Source organism: Topomyia yanbarensis, chromosome 2 (assembly GCF_030247195.1).
Source record: "Topomyia yanbarensis strain Yona2022 chromosome 2, ASM3024719v1, whole genome shotgun sequence".
In the NCBI taxonomy this organism is placed as follows: domain Eukaryota; kingdom Metazoa; phylum Arthropoda; class Insecta; order Diptera; family Culicidae; genus Topomyia; species Topomyia yanbarensis.
Genome location: NC_080671.1, coordinates 164,736,480 through 164,756,481, shown reverse-complemented (window position 1 = coordinate 164,756,481; position 20,002 = coordinate 164,736,480). Strand labels below are relative to the sequence as shown.

Below are 20,002 nucleotides of genomic sequence, written 5' to 3'. Positions count from 1 at the left end.
TAATAGCTATTATTGGCATAGGTCAGTGTAAGCATTGAGGTAACACTTTATACCTAAATTCGACTGGAATCACAACATAAATCATATACAATGTATAGGGTACGATCGCTCGGAATAGACAGTGTTGCCAGAGAATTTAGCCGAAGCTAGATCGCTAAAAGTATGTAGAAAAGTTGATGAATTATTGAACACTGAATTAGAAGTAACATTTTACAGGAATTTTATAATTGAATTCTACCACGGAATAAATTGTTTTATTTAGATCCAGTTTCGTTGTCTCCGCAACACGCATGATAGTTCACCAGGCATTGTAATTCTCTCTCACTCACGCGAGAAGAAGCTTATCCGATGTCCAACTTTTCCGAGATGAGTCGCAAAATTCTCCGTCTCCACAAATAGCGTGAGAATGATTTTCCGGATAAAATTTATTTGACTTTTTCCTTCTCACCGGAGAAGGTGATAAAATTATAATTTCGTGGAAATCAATAAAAACTTCAAAAAATACACTTAATTACAAAGAAAAGCGGCAAAGAAATATGATAGACTTGTTTTGTCGTGTTTTGGAATAACGACAGGAAAGCAGCGAGCGAAAAAAGAATACCGTGATAAACTCATTCAATCATTCTCCGGCTGTTTTATTTATCCGGAGAAATAACACGTTGTATTTATCCAGAGAAGTTGTGTGAGTGCCAATAACTTTTCGTGTGAAAATGTGAGTTTTTATTGTCGCAGTAGCAAACTATCCGGGAGCATTTACTCATATGAGCGATAAATGCAATGCCTGTACTGCCCATAACAGCATAAGAGTCCCATGTTGAAAAACAGCAAGCCGAGAAAAACGCTGTTCAAGATTGTCCCATCCATTGAGCCAAATGGATGGGACAACCATGTTTTGGTATTTTTTTTATATTTTCTGAACAAACCCGGTAATCTTATTTGTGCAGCGGGATTCAGTGGTGATACAGAATACAATCCAACGGATAACTCATTTTCGACAAAAATCCACATGGGACTCTTATGCGTTTATGGGCAGTGTAGTTCACCATTTATCTCCAGCGAGTCACAGCAGCTGTGAATAAAGAAACCCATCAGTTACTTACAAGCTGGGTGCAACAGAAAAAATTTCAGACATTGCAGATCCTGTCCTCGCGTTCAAAATAGCTGATCGTCATCTTTGGTTAGAAATTCCACTTCAATAAAAATTCAGGTGGTTTTGAAAGGATCATATTTCGGCATTATTTATTTTTGCATCAAAAATCCAGAGGAAGCATGAGGAGAAATAAGTAAAACACTTTTTTAACTTTATTCGTTCTATTTTTCACAAGGCTTTTCTTTTCTCTAGCTACAATTTAACACATATTTCTTTCGTCGAAAATGAATACCGTTAGACAATAATATAGTTTTCATTTTGAGGCTTCAGACTATGGAATCACTGTGTTCCCGAAATTTGCTTTACACGTGTATAACGATTTTATTTAGCTTTTTTCCATTTTATTGTATTCGGATTCCGAAAAAAAACTGATAGTGGATTTTTGAATCAGGCTTGGAAATAGTTCTTCGGTTGTTGTTATACGGTGGCCTTGTCAACTCGCTTTATCTGCGTTTCGTTTCAATACTCCAACATCACAAGGACCCTTTTCATGACAAGTTGCGAAAAATTCCGTATCAATGCCAAAATCTCACGTCTTTTTGCATGTTGCACAAATTAAATGCCGTCATTTTATTTTTGTATTACTTTCCTGATTTATCTGAGAAAAAGTAAATCTGTTGTTACCCTGGCAATTTACCTTTTATGAACGCTAAACAATGAGTCAAAAATGACTACGTTTAGTGAAGTAAGCAATTGGAATAAAACTAGTACAGACACCCAGGGGTCGAACAAACAAGTTTAAAATACTTTGCTATATAGACTGGTTTTTACCAACAAATTTTCACCCTAGTGAGAAATTTTGGTTTTTACCAAATTTTCCTCCTTAGGGTGAAATATAGCGTAGTGCTTTCGCATAGGCCTGCTAAGCCAAGACAAGTTTCGGCTTCACTTGTGTCTCATCGGCATAAACAGAACTTCTGCTCGCACGGGACATCACGTTTGATCAGTCGTTTGATTGAAACACATAGTGTGTTTTAGTTTTAAGGGATTTGCGTCAAGCCGGCGCTAATCTATTCCGACAATGTGTTAGTGTCGGTTTCTGATGAGGCGAAGCCGAAACGCAACATAGTATTAAAATACCTGTTTTTCTATTTGAACGAATCTCCGCTAGACCACTACGGTTATCATATTGGTATAATCCAGTATAATTGTGATAGTCACGGGCATCAATTGTGTGGTCCCTTGTCCATTCAGTAACACTCACGCACTAAATGAAACAACGGTAAAATCCATCACAATTTTCTTTGGATGGACCGTTAATTTTACAGTATGTTTTATGTTATTATTTTTTGCACTGATTTTTTCAAATTCTCTTGCCGTGTGATCGTTTTTTATGACCCCCCCCCCAGGCATAAAAAACGATCACAGAAAAATCCTAATTTTTTTGAAAAAATGAATTAAAAATTCTGCAAAAAATCATTAACACGCACACACAATACCTTTGTACATTATATCTTAATGACTTTGGAAGGATTGAAAACTTTTTAGAGATTTGTGCAGGTTTTACCGAAAGTTTCATGTTCCCTTACAATCTGATTTGACGTACATTTTTAACCGAAAATTTCCTATACTACCCCTCTACGCATAATTGTCCCATATTAATAGGGACTCCCATAGCACATGGGACAGTTATGCGTATAGCGGCAGTATATTGCATATATTACTACCGCACAACAGTCATAAAACGTGTTAACATTACCACGTATAGAAACAGCTCAATTACACGCTAACGCCAGTCAACTGAGTCAACGCCCATTTACACAATGCCGTAAAAAGAATAGAACAACTTTTTTACCGCCTCAACTTTTACACATTGACACCTGTGCATATCCCACAGCCTCGGTTAGTTTCAACATCGCCAAGTGCCATTCCGGTGGAAAATTTGTTTTAATTTTTACTCAATTTAGTCCCCCGACACACATACACCACACGACAGCACTTCCGGCAATCTTGTAACGATTCACTTTTATCTCTGACGAAATGTTCCTTCATGCTACTGCTACCGCTACTCGCCGTATTTCCCATCTACTTCAGTACAGAACAAAGTTCTCCAGTAGCAAAAACCTGCTGCCGTAGCAGAGCTCTACCAGAATATGCCGCTGAATTACCTTTCCTCGGAGAAAGCTTTCCATTCAGGATCTTTCGGCATCCTTTACTGTTTTCGTTGATCACATTCGATTAAATTTTAATAAGATGAGCAAAAGTTTAGGTAATTGCTTAAATAAATTGGGTTAAATAAAATTAAGCGGATTAAATGGGAGGCCGTTGGTTGTAGCTCGGCGAGAGAACACTTTCTATAGCTGGAGCGCCCGAAAAGGAGCGAGAGAAACAGTGGTTTCGATGCGACGTAAAAAGCCTGTAAAAGTGGATGGTTTTCGGCTGGAAACTTTGATGCTTTGATGTGGGTAGGTGCACTAGTGGCCCAACAGATTGGCAGTTATCGGATAAGTTTCCCTTGATTAGGGTAGTGCGGGAAAATTTAAAGAGTAACCGTACCGGGTGGTGTTGGAAGATTGTCTGGAAACTTAGCTTTTGAACTTGATTATGTGTGGCAATGTAGCTAGTATTAGATTAGCAACAAATTATTATTTTATTCGTGCTTACCAACTATTACTTGGTGAAGTGAATTTGTAGATAATTTATCTGTTTCTTCCGGTATACTTTATGAGCGTAATATATCGAATTTCTAACCCGATGGATTGCTTCTATTGAAAAGTATTCACCACATGTTGCCACCAGATAAATATTTATTGCTAATAATATTTCAGAGTATGTATGAAGAAACTGACAAACACAGTTACATCAAATCCTGTAAAGTTACATCCTTCCGCACAGCGTTGTTGTAGCCTTCCTTGTAGCGATACCAGATAGGGCTTTTAACAATTGTGTCCGTTCCACCTAATTTAAAAGAAAATACATTAGGATAAACCAAAAACAATATGAGATTTGAGATGAATGATTTGAAAAATTGTAAACCAATTAATTGTAACATACCTTCTTGAACAGATATAGTTGTTTCCCTTGTTGTAATTCTTCCAAAGAAATCCTTGCAGACCTGAAAAAAGAAATTATTTTTGTTATCCAAAACTTATTTTTATATATTAATCGAATGAGAGCAAAGGTCACGTAAAAATTCTCTCTCTTATTGGAGACTTAACAGCTATCTTCATAATTTATAGCTGATCCCCATCTCAAAGTGCAAAATTGCCGAACACATTCCATTTCTTTGTATAAGTCGCTCAATTTCCTCGATAATAAAACAGAAAAGATGAGTAAGCAGACTTGATTTAAAATATCAATTTTAGTTACAAAACCAATCCTATCAAACCAATCAAAAGTAAGATTGGATCTATCTTTTCGATCCACCGAAAAGAAATAGGAACCAGGAAGTTCTGTATCTCGAACGAGCAGGCAGACAAGCAAGCACACCAAATGCTCACAGAGTGGAGTGGATAGAGTTTTTCTATCAACTGTTCAATCAAACTTAGTCCTGTAGTATTTCAATTTTGTTCCGACGAAAAGCAGCACACATCTTTCGCGAGCACGACGTTACCTCTCCGCACGATGCAATCAATCTGAATAATAAAAATATTTCCAAAATTGATCCTTGATGGCATGAAACTGGTGTGGTTTGATTAGTTTCGCTTCTTTATTGATAGGGTGGGTTAATAGCGAAGATATGATGATGCTACTCGGTACCTACTAGTGAATTTTATTCTGAGTTTCTGTTAAGGGAAGCAGGGGTAAATGTATGTCCATTTTTGGATGTGCATTAATTAGTAACTATTTATCATAATAAAATTTGCATAAAATAATAACTTAAGGACATAAAGTGTACATCTGACAATAACTTTGTTCGAAAATAAAGTACCTTATGGAAACCATATCGTTGTTTCTGATATCTTTTCTCTTAAACGGATTCATAAAAATGCCGAACGAATATTTTTTTAATAAAATAACAACATTACTGAAACAGTGGTGTCGAATCGGTTAAAATGGTCTTATTTTGACGTTAGAATATAAAAATTCAGTTCATCGTGCGAAACGTCATTTTGGCTAAGATTATTATTTTACTGCATTAGCCGCATAATGAAAAATTTGTTTAAGTAACTTTCGTTTAAAAAACGCTTTTAATCCATCTAACAGTGTGATGAGACATTTCTTATAACTTTTTCCTCGGACATTATATCAATTGAAAACATTTAGAGCATGAAGTTTCGCGATGTTTTTGATAACGAATACTAAATTGGCAGAGCTCAGAGAAACGATTAAATCAACATGGGACAACATCAGTGTGAAAAATCTAGAAAGTCAAATTAAATCAGCGATAAAGGGAATTTAAAATAGATTGACAATCAAATTATTACTAATTCTTTGTTTTTTTCGAGAATTGTCCTACTGGAGCTGTAGAGCTAGGTTCTCGGAAGGGCTCCCCGTCAGAATCACATACTACAATTTGCAGACGAGACAGGCAATGTCGCCCACTAAAACACTGCTTTAGGCCAATTGTAGCGGGCCGTGATTCTGAATGTGATATTCATTGTACGGTTCAGGTATGTGCGGGCGTAGGGACTCGCGATCGTGTGTATCATCGCGAAGAGCTCGAGCATTTGTACGTTAACGTGTTCGATCGCGTGTGCGTTAGTATGTCGCGTGTGCTAACATGTATGTAACTTCGCGTGTATGAATTCTATTTTATAACCGTGTGCCTTTCGCATATTCGTGTGTGTTCTTGGATAATCGCGCGCGGACCGTGAATCTAATACTTATTTTTTGGTGTACTGCTAAAATGCTAAAAGAGTGTGAGATCTTCCATATCACTAGAGTGCCCGGTGATGTCGCCATGGAACGTGTTGTCTAGTGGATACGTGCTTTATTCTTTGTGAATAAAATATCTTTATTCTTTGTGAATAAAATATCTCAATATTCCTTAATGGGCTATATATGTTGTGTTGGGCCCACAAATCGAGGAAAAAATTATTACGTACTTATATTTGAGGTACATATCTCCAACAGCGTGTATTTGAATTTTCAAATGGCATTCTAAGAACTAGAACTGAAATTGCACATTTTAATAACACACTACAGTCATACCTTGTTATATAATAACACAAATACAAAGTAACTCAATATAACGTGTTTTTACCTCGATAAAACGCGATTTTTAAAAAATTTAAAATGTATCATAATAATATTTATTCAGTTCGTTTATTTGATAGGCACAAATGCGTTAGCTTGGCGGTGCCGAATTCTTTTGTTTTTAGGTTTGTTAGGTAATCATCGAATTCGCAAAATTTTTATTTATCTGGGGATTTTTTTATTGGTAGACAAATTGTCACGGAATTCGGGCTTCACCATACTAATTCATGTGTCAAACCGTAGCTGAATTTTAGTTATGATGGCTCCCAAAAAACGTATGCTGTACCATCTGGAACAACTATACAAAGTCGTGGATAGTGTGACGAAAGGTAGTTATGTCCGTGCTGCGTCTCGTTTGTATGAAGTTCTGCGATAAAATGAAACAGCGATATTCGACTTCTACACGAGGAGCACCGCCCATAATCAGACTTGAAGATAAAGATCGTATGGCCGGATGGTTGATTGGCATTGGCGAATCAAAGCGTGATTGACTCACAGATGGCGTATGTAAAAATGATTATGGTAAATTTGACATTCGTCAAACTACGGTGATTTTTTTGATATTTACGAAAGCTTCATATCTTCAACACGGAATCCAAAACGGCAAGAAAAACGATAGGTAAGTTGTAGAAATCTATCAAAGATATAACTGCAAAAATCTGACGTTACTTAAATATTTTTTTGTTTTAATAACCGCTGACATTGGTTATTTTTCAGAAAAGAAGAAATGTGTTGTTCACGCGTGCCTGAACTATTTTGGTGCATCCGGAAATTTTACCACCTTTTTCAAAATTCCCTATCCAGTGTTTCATAAATGAAAGCAGCTCTTGCACTTCTCCGGTAAGCGCCGAAATTATATGTTGAGCTCATTTTACTTCGGCAGATATTATTGCAAGTAAGAAAAGCTGCGAAAACCGCATATAATAAAATTTCAAAAGATGATCAAATGATTATTAACTCACAATTCTGGGAATTGGACGATACAGATCGGGCAAGCTATATACGGGAAAGAGTTGAGAGAGTCTCTGTGAAAAAGCGTCGTTCAATGAAAAGTCGTTTAGAACTAAAGAAACTTAACAGCTACAGCTGTACTTTAAAGGTAGGAAACGATGAGGTAATAACCGTGTGTCGAAAGTTTTTTCTCAACACGATTGGCTATGGAGAGCATTGCGGGTAAAGTATTCTTGAAAACACTATTAAGTCTTGGTTAACCTTTTCAAATATTTCTCTAGAAACATGTTGTACCGTTGCACTGATGGAGACGTGGAGTTCAAGAGATCTACCTCAAGACGTGGAAAGCATAAACGCGGCACTGCCAAACGTGAAGCTGTGAAAGCTCACATTTTGTCGCATAATCCTACTTGTTGTTTCTACAACGTGCAGGGAAATTCCGTGATTGTAACGCTTTATTCGGGTCGTTATAAATCTCCTAGAAAATACAGTAGGTTAGCTCATATACAAATTAGTTCATAAAGATTACGTTTAGTGGCGTCCTACTATCCAAGTTCTCGTTCATCAGCCAGATTCTAACCTACTTTCCTAGTACCTAAGGTTATGTTAAATTGTAAATATATTTTATAGAGCAATATTAATTTTTCCTACCAGAATTTCAATATCCTTCAAAATTCAATAATACGCAGTACAGCGTACATCGGCGATAAATCTTTTAAATAAATTCAATAGCAAATAAACAATAATTCAATCGTGATAATTTTCAGTGCACTAGTAGCGCGATCTTTTCTTCTGTCTTCTTTGCGTCGACCAGTTATTCCTCCTCCTCGTTTCACAGCTTCCGCTTATCTGACGATCGTTGCCCAGTAGGGTTGTGTTTTGCAGTATCTTGACGAGGGGCTTGCGAAGGATCGCAATACTCCCCCTTAGTAAGACGATCCTCACTCAACGGGTTACTATCATTTGTAACGATGTCAAGAACTGCTAACTTGATCGCAGGACGTTCGTATATACCGTGTACAGTTTGCACGGTTGCAGATCTCACCTGACCATCGTTCGCCACTCTTGTATCGATTACTCGTCCCTTTGGCCAGCAGTTCCTCGGCAAATTTGGATCCACAACGATCACCACATCTCCGACAGCTATCGGCTTAGTTTTAACGAACCACTTTTTTCTTCGTGTAATTTCTGGTAGGTAAGATTTAACCCAGTGCCTCCAGAATTCATTAGCGCATACTTGGGACATCTTCCACCCATTGAGTACTCCCTTAGCACTGTCGTCGAATTTTGTTAAAGGCTTGCATCCACTCGACGAGCCCAGAAGAAGATGGTTGGGCGTCAAGGCAACGCCGTTCTCGAGCATAGGTACGTGGGTAAGTGGGCGGCTGTTGATAACGTTTTCGATCTCCGTCAAAGCGTTTTGTAATAATTCGTCGGTAAGCTTCTTACTCGCCACCACCTGCATCAAATTTCGTTTAACCGATTGCACAAGGCGCTCCCAACAACCCCCCATGTGTGGGGAGGCCGGAGGTAGGAAAGTCCAACGGGTGTTAGTGCTAATGAATTCTCGCATTATTAGCTCGTGATCTACATTCTGGTACGCAATTTGTAGCTCCTTACTTGCGCCCTTAAAATTAGTGCCCTGGTCGCTGTAGATTTCGACTGGCACGCCCCGCCTTGCCATGAAATTGCGTAAAGCTATTATGCATGAGCTGGTAGTTAAAGAATGAGCGACTTCAAGGTGCACCGCTCGCAAGGTAAGACACGTCACTAATACCCCCCAACGTTTCTCCGTTCTCCGACCAATAGATACTACGAAGGGACCAAAATAATCTATGCCCACGAATGAAAATGGGCGTGAAAAGGCTGCCAATCTTGCTGGTGGCAAATCTGCCATCGCAGGAGGCTTTGGCGTTGCACTCCGAATTTTGCAAGCATTGCACTTTCGTTTGACTTTTCCGTACGCGACTCTGATTTTTGGAACATAGAAAAGCTGTTGCACTTCATTAATCACCGTCTCATGGTTTTGATGATGAAAACGTTCGTGAAAATCTCGCAGGATTAATGCGGTAAGTATGTGATTCTTGGGTAACAGAACCGGGTTCGTCGATTGTACGGTAGCAAATTTGCATTTAGCGGTTCTTCCATGAACTCTCATTACTCGTTGCAAATCTAGGAAGGGCGACAAACTGTAGAGTGAACTTGTCTTTGGCAGCTCTACTTCGTGAAGCGGCTCTACGCTAGAGAGTATGGAAAATTCTCTAGGAAAGGCCTGTTGCTGAGCTGCCCGGATCATGTAATTCTGGCCCTGTAATAGTTCGTCTTGCGTCAGCGGTCCTACAGTGCCTTGCTGGATTTTAGAGCGGGTGTTGGCAATGAATCGGAAGACCCAGCAAATCACGTTGATCAGCCGTCTCCATTTGGAAAAATGTTCAACATTCAAGATTGGTTCCATGGCAACTTCGTGAATCAAGAGGTATGGGCGACTTTCTTCTTGTGTGGAGTGTTTGTCGTAATCATGTTGTGGCCAATTTTCCTCTTTACTCCAGATGAAATTTGAGCCGCGAAACCATCGGCTTGAAGCACTCATGTCGGGCTCACGTTGCCACTTAGTTCCATCATCGGCGACATTGTCTTTTGAGGGTGTCCATCTCCATTCATCAGTGTCCGTTAACTCCAGAATTTCGTAAACACGATGAGCCACATATTGTGAGTACCGTCGCGAGTCGGAACAGAGCCAGCTCAGTACGTTTTTAGAATCTGTCCAGTACACCCGACGAGAGATACGAAAGGTGAGAGAATTTTCGATCGTTCTTGCAAGCCGTGCTCCGATTAGAGCAGCTTGCAGCTCTAGGCGTGGAATTGAGACAAATCTTAGTGGGGCTACTCTAGTTTTCGATCCTACGAGTGAACATTCAATTGTGTCACCGTCCTCAAATCTGAGATATACAGCAGCCGCATATCCCGTCTCGCTTGCGTCCACAAATGTGTGTAGGTGGATAGTTGTTGTTTGTGCAAGAGTAGTGCGTATGCGATAACAACGTGGCACTCGAATGCTTTCTAATTTCGGTAATACGTTCAGCCAACGATGCCATTTTAGTTGCTGAGCCTCCAATATTGGTGTGTCCCACCCAACTGCTGTTCTCCAAACTTCCTGAAGAAGAACCTTTAAAAACATTAGAAAGTGCCCAATTATTCCAAGTGGATCGAAAATTGACATGAGCACTCTCAGCATTTCACGCTTTGTGGGTGGACGTATACCTGATATGAGCTCTTGATTGCAATTTGGCGAAATCTTGTAAGTGATGGTATCCGTTGACGTATCCCACCACATCCCAAGAACTTTTTCGGTTGAATTCACAGCACCTATATTGAGGTCTTTTTCTGTAGATGAGACATCCTGCAGTGCAGAGAGTACTTGGGGAGAATTGGATATCCAATGATGCATCTGGAATCCTGCTTGTTGGTGTATTAACTGGATTTCTTTGGCTATGCGAACGGCTTCGTCTGGAGTTTCTACGCTTATCAACAGGTCGTCTACATAGTGGCCTTTCACTATAGCGGCAGCAGCATCGGGGTATCGTTCAGAAAATTCGAGAGCGTTGTGATTTTTCACGAACTGCGCACAGCTCGGAGAACAACTGGCACCGAAGGTCATAACGTTCATTACGAAAACATTTGGCTTTTCATCTTCCTTATCCCGCCACAAAAAACGCTGGCTGTTCCGATCATCTTCTCTCACCAGTACTTGGTGAAACATTTCACACACATCGCCCCCCACGGCCACTCGGCGTTCGCGGAACTGGAACAAAACTGATGCCAGCGATGTTAGTTGGTCAGGGCCCGTCAAGAGCATTGAATTTAGCGAAACTCCTTGAGCTGTAGCGGCGGCGTCCCAAACGATTCGTAATTTGCCAGGCTTATTTGGGTTAAAAACAGGAAATATTGGCAAATACCACGTACGCGGATGTTTACACGAAACTTCTTCAGGCGTTAGCATACGGATATAACCTTTCTGAAGGTATTCTCGAATTTTTTGGCGCATCATCTCGGCGAGCACAGTATTTTTGCGCATTCGTTTTTCCAGGCAGGTTAGGCGTTGCATGGCAACCGACTTGTTATCGGGGAGGCGAACATCATCATATCGCCAAAGAAGGCCAGTTTCGTAACGGTTTCCTGTACGATGAGTGTTGTTACGCAATAAGGATAGAGATCGTTGGTCAGCATTCGATAATATAGGATTTTTTGGTTTGGTTATACCGATCCCTTCAAGAGAAAAGTAATCCTTCATTAGTCGGTGGAGATCGGTTTCATCTGGATGTTCGCAAAGAGACACGTGCAGGCTATGATGCAGTAGATTGTTATGCTCCTTAGCAGTATCGTCGTTACAGTTTCCAAAAATTACCCAGCCGAGTCGCGTTCTGGAAGCGACTAGACCACCACTTCCCTCCATGCTCTTCAATGAGTTTCCTAGACGACAATTGTTCATGCCGATTAGTAACCGAGGACGAGCGTTTTTGAAGGACTCGATTGGTAGCCCTCGCAGGTGTTGATGCTTTTCCACAAGCTTTTCAAAATCCACCGATTGACTAGGTAGATTCAATCCTTTTACCGTATGCACATTTTGCATATAATACCGCTTAGATGAAGCTCCTACTCCAGACACTTCAAGATCTACAAGATTCGAGTTTTCTTCATACCGGCACGTGTCTCCTGTCCATTTTAACCAGAGTGGGTGTGGTTCACCGTGCAGTTGCAGACTTTCTGATATTTCCTCATCCATTAAGGTAAGGGACGATCCATCATCGAAAAGGGCGAATGTTTGAATTTTCTTATTTGGACCATATAACGTGACAGGAAGAATTCGAAACATCACCGCATCGGCCTTCCCGCTATGGGTGTTACATTGTTCGATTCGATCGTTACTACTAGGCGTATTTTTGAGTGCCGGTGGAGATAAATTTGTGTTTTTCTTATAGCTGTGCAACAAGGTGTGGTGCTTGTACGAGCAACTGTCCACCTCGCATTCTTTCCGGGAACGACATAACCCTCTATGACTGCGTAAACATCGGCGGCAAAGCCCACCTTCTCGCACTACCGCCCATCTAGAGTCTATATCCAGGTTGTTGAATTTTATGCATTGCTCCGCGGATGAACAAGTTCCTTTGCAAATGAAGCACGGTTTCACATGACTGGAAGAAGGTGCTTCATTGCATTCATGATCGAACTCAGCACTTCCAGAATGTGCATAAACAAATCCGTCGTTTTTTCTATCCTTGCGATTAGATGACGAGTCGGTCATCACTCCTACGGGGAGAACAGAAACGGAGCTAGCGGCTTCAACCAACGTGTACAGCCAGGAGCTAAACTCGCTTAGACTAACATTGTTAAGGCATCTTCGATGTGTAGCCCAATTCAGTTTCACCATTGGCGGGAGCTTCTCAACCAATTCGTTGAGCAGGGAGATATTGTAGAGGTAGTCGTTCAACTGACACGCTTCGATTGTGGCTGTCAAATTTGATACTGCAATTCCGTAATCAATCAATGTGCCCAGCCGGTCTGCCCTTGGCGCTGGCAGGGATTGGACTTTTGCAATTAGCGATTGTACAATAATTTCAGGTCTACCGAAAAGCATTTTCAATGTATCAACTACACCATTTACGTTATTGGGGTGCATAAGCCGACTTCTGACCGCATCCAGGGCCTTTCCGCGGAGGCATCTTTGCAGTCGAACCGTGTTTTCTGAAGCGGAAAACCCACACATTTTCGTTGTACTCATGAGTGTAGCGTAAAACATGGGCCATTCTTCGGGATAGCCGCTAAAGAGCGGTAGTTCTTTTGATACTGCTTGTCTTGCTGCAATTTGAGCGCTTGTCAACACACCTTCATTATTCACTTCGTTCCCAGGTTGCTTTGACTCAACGCCCATCGGAGGGGCAGTGGGGATTTCCAATGTCCTTTCTCCATTTATCTTACTCAGCCATTCATTCAATGCAGAATTAGTGTATCCAGATACCGAAGTCGCTTCGCTTTCACCTGCCTCTGATTTTGCCATGTCATTCAGTAATTTTTTCTTCTTCTCGAGGAATTCACGGCGTTTGGCGCGCGCAATCGTGGCTGCGCGCTCCTCTTCCTGACGTAATTTTTCCTCCTCCTCCAGCTGTTCTAATTCCATTTTGATTTTTGATGTATTGGAGCGTCGAGTTGAGCTCTCCGGATTCGGTGCTTCCTTTTTGCTTAGAAACTTAAGTTTTTCCAACATCGTTTTGGTACACCTTTTGCAGCACCAGTCCATATTTTCAATTGCCTGAGTGACGGCTGCACAAGTGAAATGGGACCATTTTTGACAACTGTCGCATTGGACCATCTCCTGATTGTCCGGTTCGTCACATTCTTGGCAGCTTGTCCCAGCTGCTCCCAGTGTGATTCCCGTATCGTCTTCGATAGCACCTTTATTCGATTTTCTCGGCATCTTGTGGTCGAATCTGGGCGTAAACGAGATTTATAATTTGTTGTTTCTACAACGTGCAGGGAAATTCCGTGATTGTAACGCTTTATTCGGGTCGTTATAAATCTCCTAGAAAATACAGTAGGTTAGCTCATATACAAATTAGTTCATAAAGATTACGTTTAGTGGCGTCCTACTATCCAAGTTCTCGTTCATCAGCCAGATTCTAACCTACTTTCCTAGTACCTAAGGTTATGTTAAATTGTAAATATATTTTATAGAGCAATATTAATTTTTCCTACCAGAAGTTCAATATCCTTCAAAATTCAATAATACGCAGTACAGCGTACATCGGCGATAAATCTTTTAAATAAATTCAATAGCAAATAAACAATAATTCAATCGTGATAATTTTCAGTGCACTAGTAGCGCGATCTTTTCTTCTGTCTTCTTTGCGTCGACCAGTTATTCCTCCTCCTCGTTTCACAGCTTCCGCTTATCTGACGATCGTTGCCCAGTAGGGTTGTGTTTTGCAGTATCTTGACGAGGGGCTTGCGAAGGATCGCAATACTACTATATCGCACTACCGGCGAGAACAGGCGCCCAGCCGTTTGTATCTGCCATCCGATCTTTGCGAGAAACGAATGCACCAAGAGTTTTCAGAAACGTGTAACATGAAGGTCAGCTATGCTTTCTACTGTCGAGTTATGAAAAACATGAATATATCACTAATTAAACTAGGACATGAGCAATGTGAATGTTGTGTAGCTGCTATCCAACATCGCAAGCAATCCGGTCATCAGGAGCAGTTGACAGAACAAAAATTTTCATGTGCGCTATGTGTAGCATTTACACAACATATACGTGCGGCCGGCGAATCACGATCAGCATACCGGGAGGATGGTGAAATCGTTTCACCGAAAACAGTAGTACTAGCTGTGGATTTACAGAAGGTTTTAAACATGCTGAGCTGTTATATCATAGTTTAATAATCATGCATTACAGGTCATTCAGATACCTCGATTGGAAGGGCTTAAATCCGTTGTTTTTTCACAACGACTACTTGCTTTCAACGAGGCATTTGCTCCGGTTGGAAAGTATTCACAGAAGTATCCCGTCATTGCGTGTGTTTGGGATGAAGCAATTAGCGGTTGGTCGGCAAACGATATACTTAGTTGTTTTCATCAAGTCCTATTAAGATTCAAAGATCTGGACAAGGTTACACTGTGGTTGGACAATTGCTCCGCTCAAAATAAGAATTGGAACTTTTTCATTCATCTCACTCTATTGATTAATTCATCTTTAGTCCAGTTGAAAGAAGTTGTTCTTAAATATTTTGAGTCGGGTCATACATTCATGGCTGCTGACAGCTTTCACGCAGCAGTTAAAAAAGGAATGCACCACGGCGGGCTTGTTATTACCACACCCGATTTCATCTCTGTCGTCGGTAAAGCCAAAAAAAAATGTTGAGGTGATCAGTTTGTACCCAAACGATTTTTTTCAAAGCTCAATAACAGCTTCGCAGTACACACTGAATTTATGCAGACCTCGTCCTTACGTAGAAGCCATAAAAAAGTCGTCTTGAAGAAAGGAAACTACGAGTTTGAATACAGCAGCAGCCTTGGTACAACAGCTCAAATGAATCGTTGCAATCTTTTTTCGAAGAAGCAGCAAAAGCTGGTGATTGATAATTTCGTAAAACGGCATTGCTGAATACATTACGTCAGCTATTAGACGAGACAAAAGCAGAGTTTTGGACTAACCTTCCAAAATCGAAATAACATGTAATAATCGAATTACTGTCTCTCACTACTTTTTAAATAAACAAAAATATGTTGGAATATCTTATTTCCTTTGTTCGTTTTGTTCTTACATATATTTTTTTTTGTAAAAAAATATCTTACCAACATTTTGTTGCGCATGTAAAATGGGACTGTTTTGCGGTTATTTTCAACATGGGACAAACTTACTTGTGATTTTTTTTAATGTTTTTTTCAGAACAATTCTCTTCTCTTGTATGTTTTTTCTGAAACTAGATGTAAAAATGTATGGCTTCCAAAGAATATCTCAAAACGAACGAAAGTCACATGGGACTGACTTGCGATTATGGGCAGTGCAGGACGTTCATGGTCGCAATATGACAAAAATAATATAACCTTTTATAATTCAGAGTAGGTTTTGCAATACTTCAAAACTTCATAAACTATAACATTACCAAATTGCGCAATAAAGTAAAAGTAATTTCTTACCATCACTTTTATATTACATATCAAAATAATTTGTATTTACCTGTAAGAATATAGTTTAGAAATTGATGATATAGGATAGATGTTCTATTTTAATTGTTTTAAGATAAACATTACATAATTTCACAAAAAGTTTAATTATAGGCGAAAAGAAAACACAAATTCTTTCGCTTGACACCAAAACATTCAGTCGAACTCTATATTTTATTGCGAATTATTGAGATCCGGAATTATTTTTTTATTGTTGAGGTTAGGTTGGTTGTTTTAGATACAGAAAATGTTTACCCAAAAATCAGTTTATAACCTCGACTGTGAACACCTGCACTCTTTAATCCAGTGATTTTTGCCCATCATCGTGTTTTTTTTATAAGATTTTGGTCTCTCAATTTCATTTTAGTATAAACTGAAACCGGAAGCACGAATTATTAGTGATGTAACAAGAAATTTACCATCTAGATATTTTTCAGAAGTAGGAAACACATTATCTTCATCAATATTACTTTTCATTAGAAGAAATGATATTTAATTATAATATTGAGTGCGTTTATAAAATTCAAAATTTACTTATAGATGCGTTCTGACAGATGAAAATAAAAACATCATCATTGCACGTTCGTGCCACCTTGCGGTCTACATCCAGCTTTAGATCACGAATAGGCTCCCCATAAATATACTCCAGCTATGGCAGATTATGCACGAGTACGGATTCCCGGACAAACTGACGCGATTAGTGAAGGCGACGATGGATCGGGTGATGTGCGTAGTACGTGTCTCAGGGACGCTCTCGAGTCCCTTCGAATCGCGCAGAGGGTTACGGCAAGGTGATGGTCTCTCGTGTCTGTTATTCAACATCGCGCTGGAAGGTGTAATAAGAAGAGCAGGGATCGACACGAGTGGTACGATTTTCACAAAGTCCGTTCAGCTACTTGGCTTCGCCGATGACGTTGATATTATTGCACGAAACTTTGAGAAGATGGAGGAAGCCTACATCAGACTGAAAAGAGAAGCCAAGCGCGTCGGACTTGCCATCAACACGTCGAAGACAAAGTACATGATAAGAAGAGGTTCACGAGAAGAGAATGAGAACCGTCCGCATCGAGTTTGCATCGGTGGCGACGAAATCGAGGTGGTTGAAGAGTTCGTGTACTTGGGCTCACTGGTGACCGCCGACAATGATACCAGCAGAGAGATTCGTAGACGCATCGTGGCAGGAAATCGCGCTTACTTTGGCCTCCGCAAGACACTTCGGTCGAACAGAGTTCGCCGTCGTACGAAGTTGACCATCTACAAGACGCTGATTAGACCGGTAGTTCTCTACGGGCACGAGACCTGGACCATGCTCGTGGAGGACCAACGCGCACTTGGTGTCTTCGAACGGAAAGTGCTGCGTACCATCTACGGTGGAGTGCAGATGGAAGACGGCACATGGAGACGGCGATTGAACCATGAGTTGCATCAGCTGTTGGGGGAGCCGCCCATCTGTCATACCGCGAAAATCGGACGACTACGGTGGGCCGGGCACGTAGCCAGAATGTCGGACAATAGCCCGGTGAAAACGGTTCTCAATTGCAATCCGACCGGTACAAGAAGACGTGGCGCGCAGCGAGCACGATGGATCGACCAGGTGGAAGACGATTTGCGGACCCTTCGCAGACTGCGTGGCTGGCGACGCGCGGCCATGGACCGAGTGGAATGGAGGAATCTTTTGTATACGGCACAGGCCACTTCGGCCTTAATCTGTTAATAAATAAATAAAAAAATATACTACGTCCTCGAACTTTTGTTGTGAGATACATCAAATTAGCCAATATTAAAAATCCATTCAAAGATGGAGTTCCTAAACCGCGATGGGTCACTGGTTTTTTGAAACGTCACCCAAATATTTCGCGTAGGGTTGCGAGCTCATTGTCGGAAAGTAGAACCAATGCAAGCCCGAGCAAATCAAGATATGATTTGGAGAAATAACATCTTTTATAAAGGACAATCAGTTAGATTATAAAACCTCCAAAGCAAATTTTTAACATGGATGAAACTGCAGTCGCCACGATTCAAACTTGAGACGTAGTGCTAGCAGAATCAGATGGAAGATAAGTTCATACTCGGGTCGGAAATTCAGATAAAGAATCCTACACGGCACTTTTCTCTGGCAACGATGCTGGCATGCTTGCACCAACTATGATGCTACTCCGTTATAAACAAAGAGTCCCTAGTGAAATATTTCGAATACCTTCAAAAGAATGAACAGCTGGGAAAATTGATTCTGATACATTTTACATTACAAAATTTCGTGCACGCGTTCAACCTCAAACTTTCTTTCCGTTTGTGTACAGGTTCGCCTCGAACACCGAACCCAAGCGAACGATGTGCAAACTTAGGTTTAAACACCGTGTACGTACACCGTGTGCGTACACAAGAAGTACGTACACCGTGTGCGTACACAAGAAAGGCATACACAAAACAGACTGAGTCAACACTAGTGATGATGAGTGATAGAAAGAGAAAACTAGTTTCAAGAACCTGTGTGTACGAACACCGCGTACGTACATGGGGTTCGGTTGTGCAGACGAACACGTGTACGTGTTTTAGTACGCATTAGCGCGTTCGAGTTTGCACACGAAGTGTGGGTTTTAAGATGAGCACAGAACTAGAGCGAACATGTGTTCGATGTTCATTTGGGAAGTCTGACTTGTCGAAACGACACCATTAGATCTGTCTCAACGTACCGCCGAGCATCTGATTCTGAACGCAATGGGTGAAAAATGTTGCCCTCCTAAAACGTTACAGAAAGCTAAATCAAAACCAAGATCGAAGTCACATTCACCCTCGGCCGCAACTAGTGTTGCTTATGATGACTACCTGGAAAATATCGAGAACATTAAAATGACTAGGTTGAAGGAAAGGGAAAGAAAGAAAACTGAACAAATCCAGAGAAAACTTCTAGGCTCAGCTAAAAACTAAGCGCCTAAAACTAAAGAAAATGTATGATAAGAAATCAATTCTGCAAAAATTCTGTTGGTTTTCACTCAAATTTACACAAGTATTTAGTTCATTTTACGGTACACGGTATTAGGAATTATTTTGCGCGGTATTCGGAATCATCCCCCTGAGGTGCAGAGTATTAGGCATATTGGCATGTCGTTCGTCAATGATTTCTTCCACGGGTTTATAGACAGCAATGAGCAGTTTATTTTTTATTTTTTCATAACAAATATAGTCGCAACCATCTATCGAAAATTTGAATTTTTAGACTCACTTTTTACTTGAAACGTTCCTAACCTCACGGCGTTGGGGCATGTCACGGTACCAAAAGGTTACAATCGTATGGTAATTTTGACGTAGGACTTACGTCTTTCTTTACTATACTGGGTGTCATTTCAAAATTTTCAAAACGGATGCGTTACGTACACTTTGAACCTTAATAACGTTTCTCCTACTAAAGGAATTACTAATATTGTTTCATAAATCGAAAGGAAAACGTTCAACGCTTGCTATTGATACCTTGTTTTCTATGTAAAACTTGTTTAAAAAGTTCAAAAACTACTTTTAATGCGAATCAACATTAATGCTAGAACCTATAAATATGGGTGTCACAGTTTTACTTTAAGCCAGACGTGTGTAAGCCACAGAGCAGAACGCACGTACGTGTGCTGCTCAACGAGAAGCTGCATTTTGACCACCAACCAAATCATACACCCAAAACAAATCATCTGGAGCGAAAAAGGCTGAAATTCGCAGAGAGACCACTCACAATTTCAAATCGTTTGACCGTAATTTCAGAAATTTTCGCCATAATGCTAACTAAGGGCCTAAGGATGTTCACAATGTTGTGATGTAAATCTGTGATAAATTGACGAGCAGGTGTATAACTCATAACTGTCAAAAATAGAACTAGAACACGGCGATCTCTATGCGACGATTTACCTATCTGTTCTAAATATTGTTTTCCCGATTTCATTTATCATTTTTGTTGAACTTTTCGTTTTTTCAGCTGTCAGTCGTCACATACACCAATGAAAATTTTTTTTAATCAGGGTTCTATTCGTTTCGAGCTGTTCTAAATATGTTTCA

General features: G+C 40.3%; 1 protein-coding gene across 1 annotated transcript in view; it reads right to left on the bottom strand.

The window, feature by feature from the left end:
- Positions 1–2,800: 2,800 nt before the first annotated feature.
- Positions 2,801–20,002, bottom strand: part of LOC131682005 (chromosome transmission fidelity protein 18 homolog) — a 78,242-nt gene continuing 61,040 nt past the window's right edge. Inside the window, exons 9-10 of the mRNA XM_058963134.1 lie at positions 4,145–4,205; positions 2,801–4,048 (exon numbers count right to left, since the gene is read on the bottom strand). Of these exons, the coding sequence (XP_058819117.1) occupies positions 3,948–4,048; positions 4,145–4,205 (162 nt within the window). The 3' untranslated portion in view covers positions 2,801–3,947. The remainder of the gene's footprint in view (positions 4,049–4,144; positions 4,206–20,002) is intronic.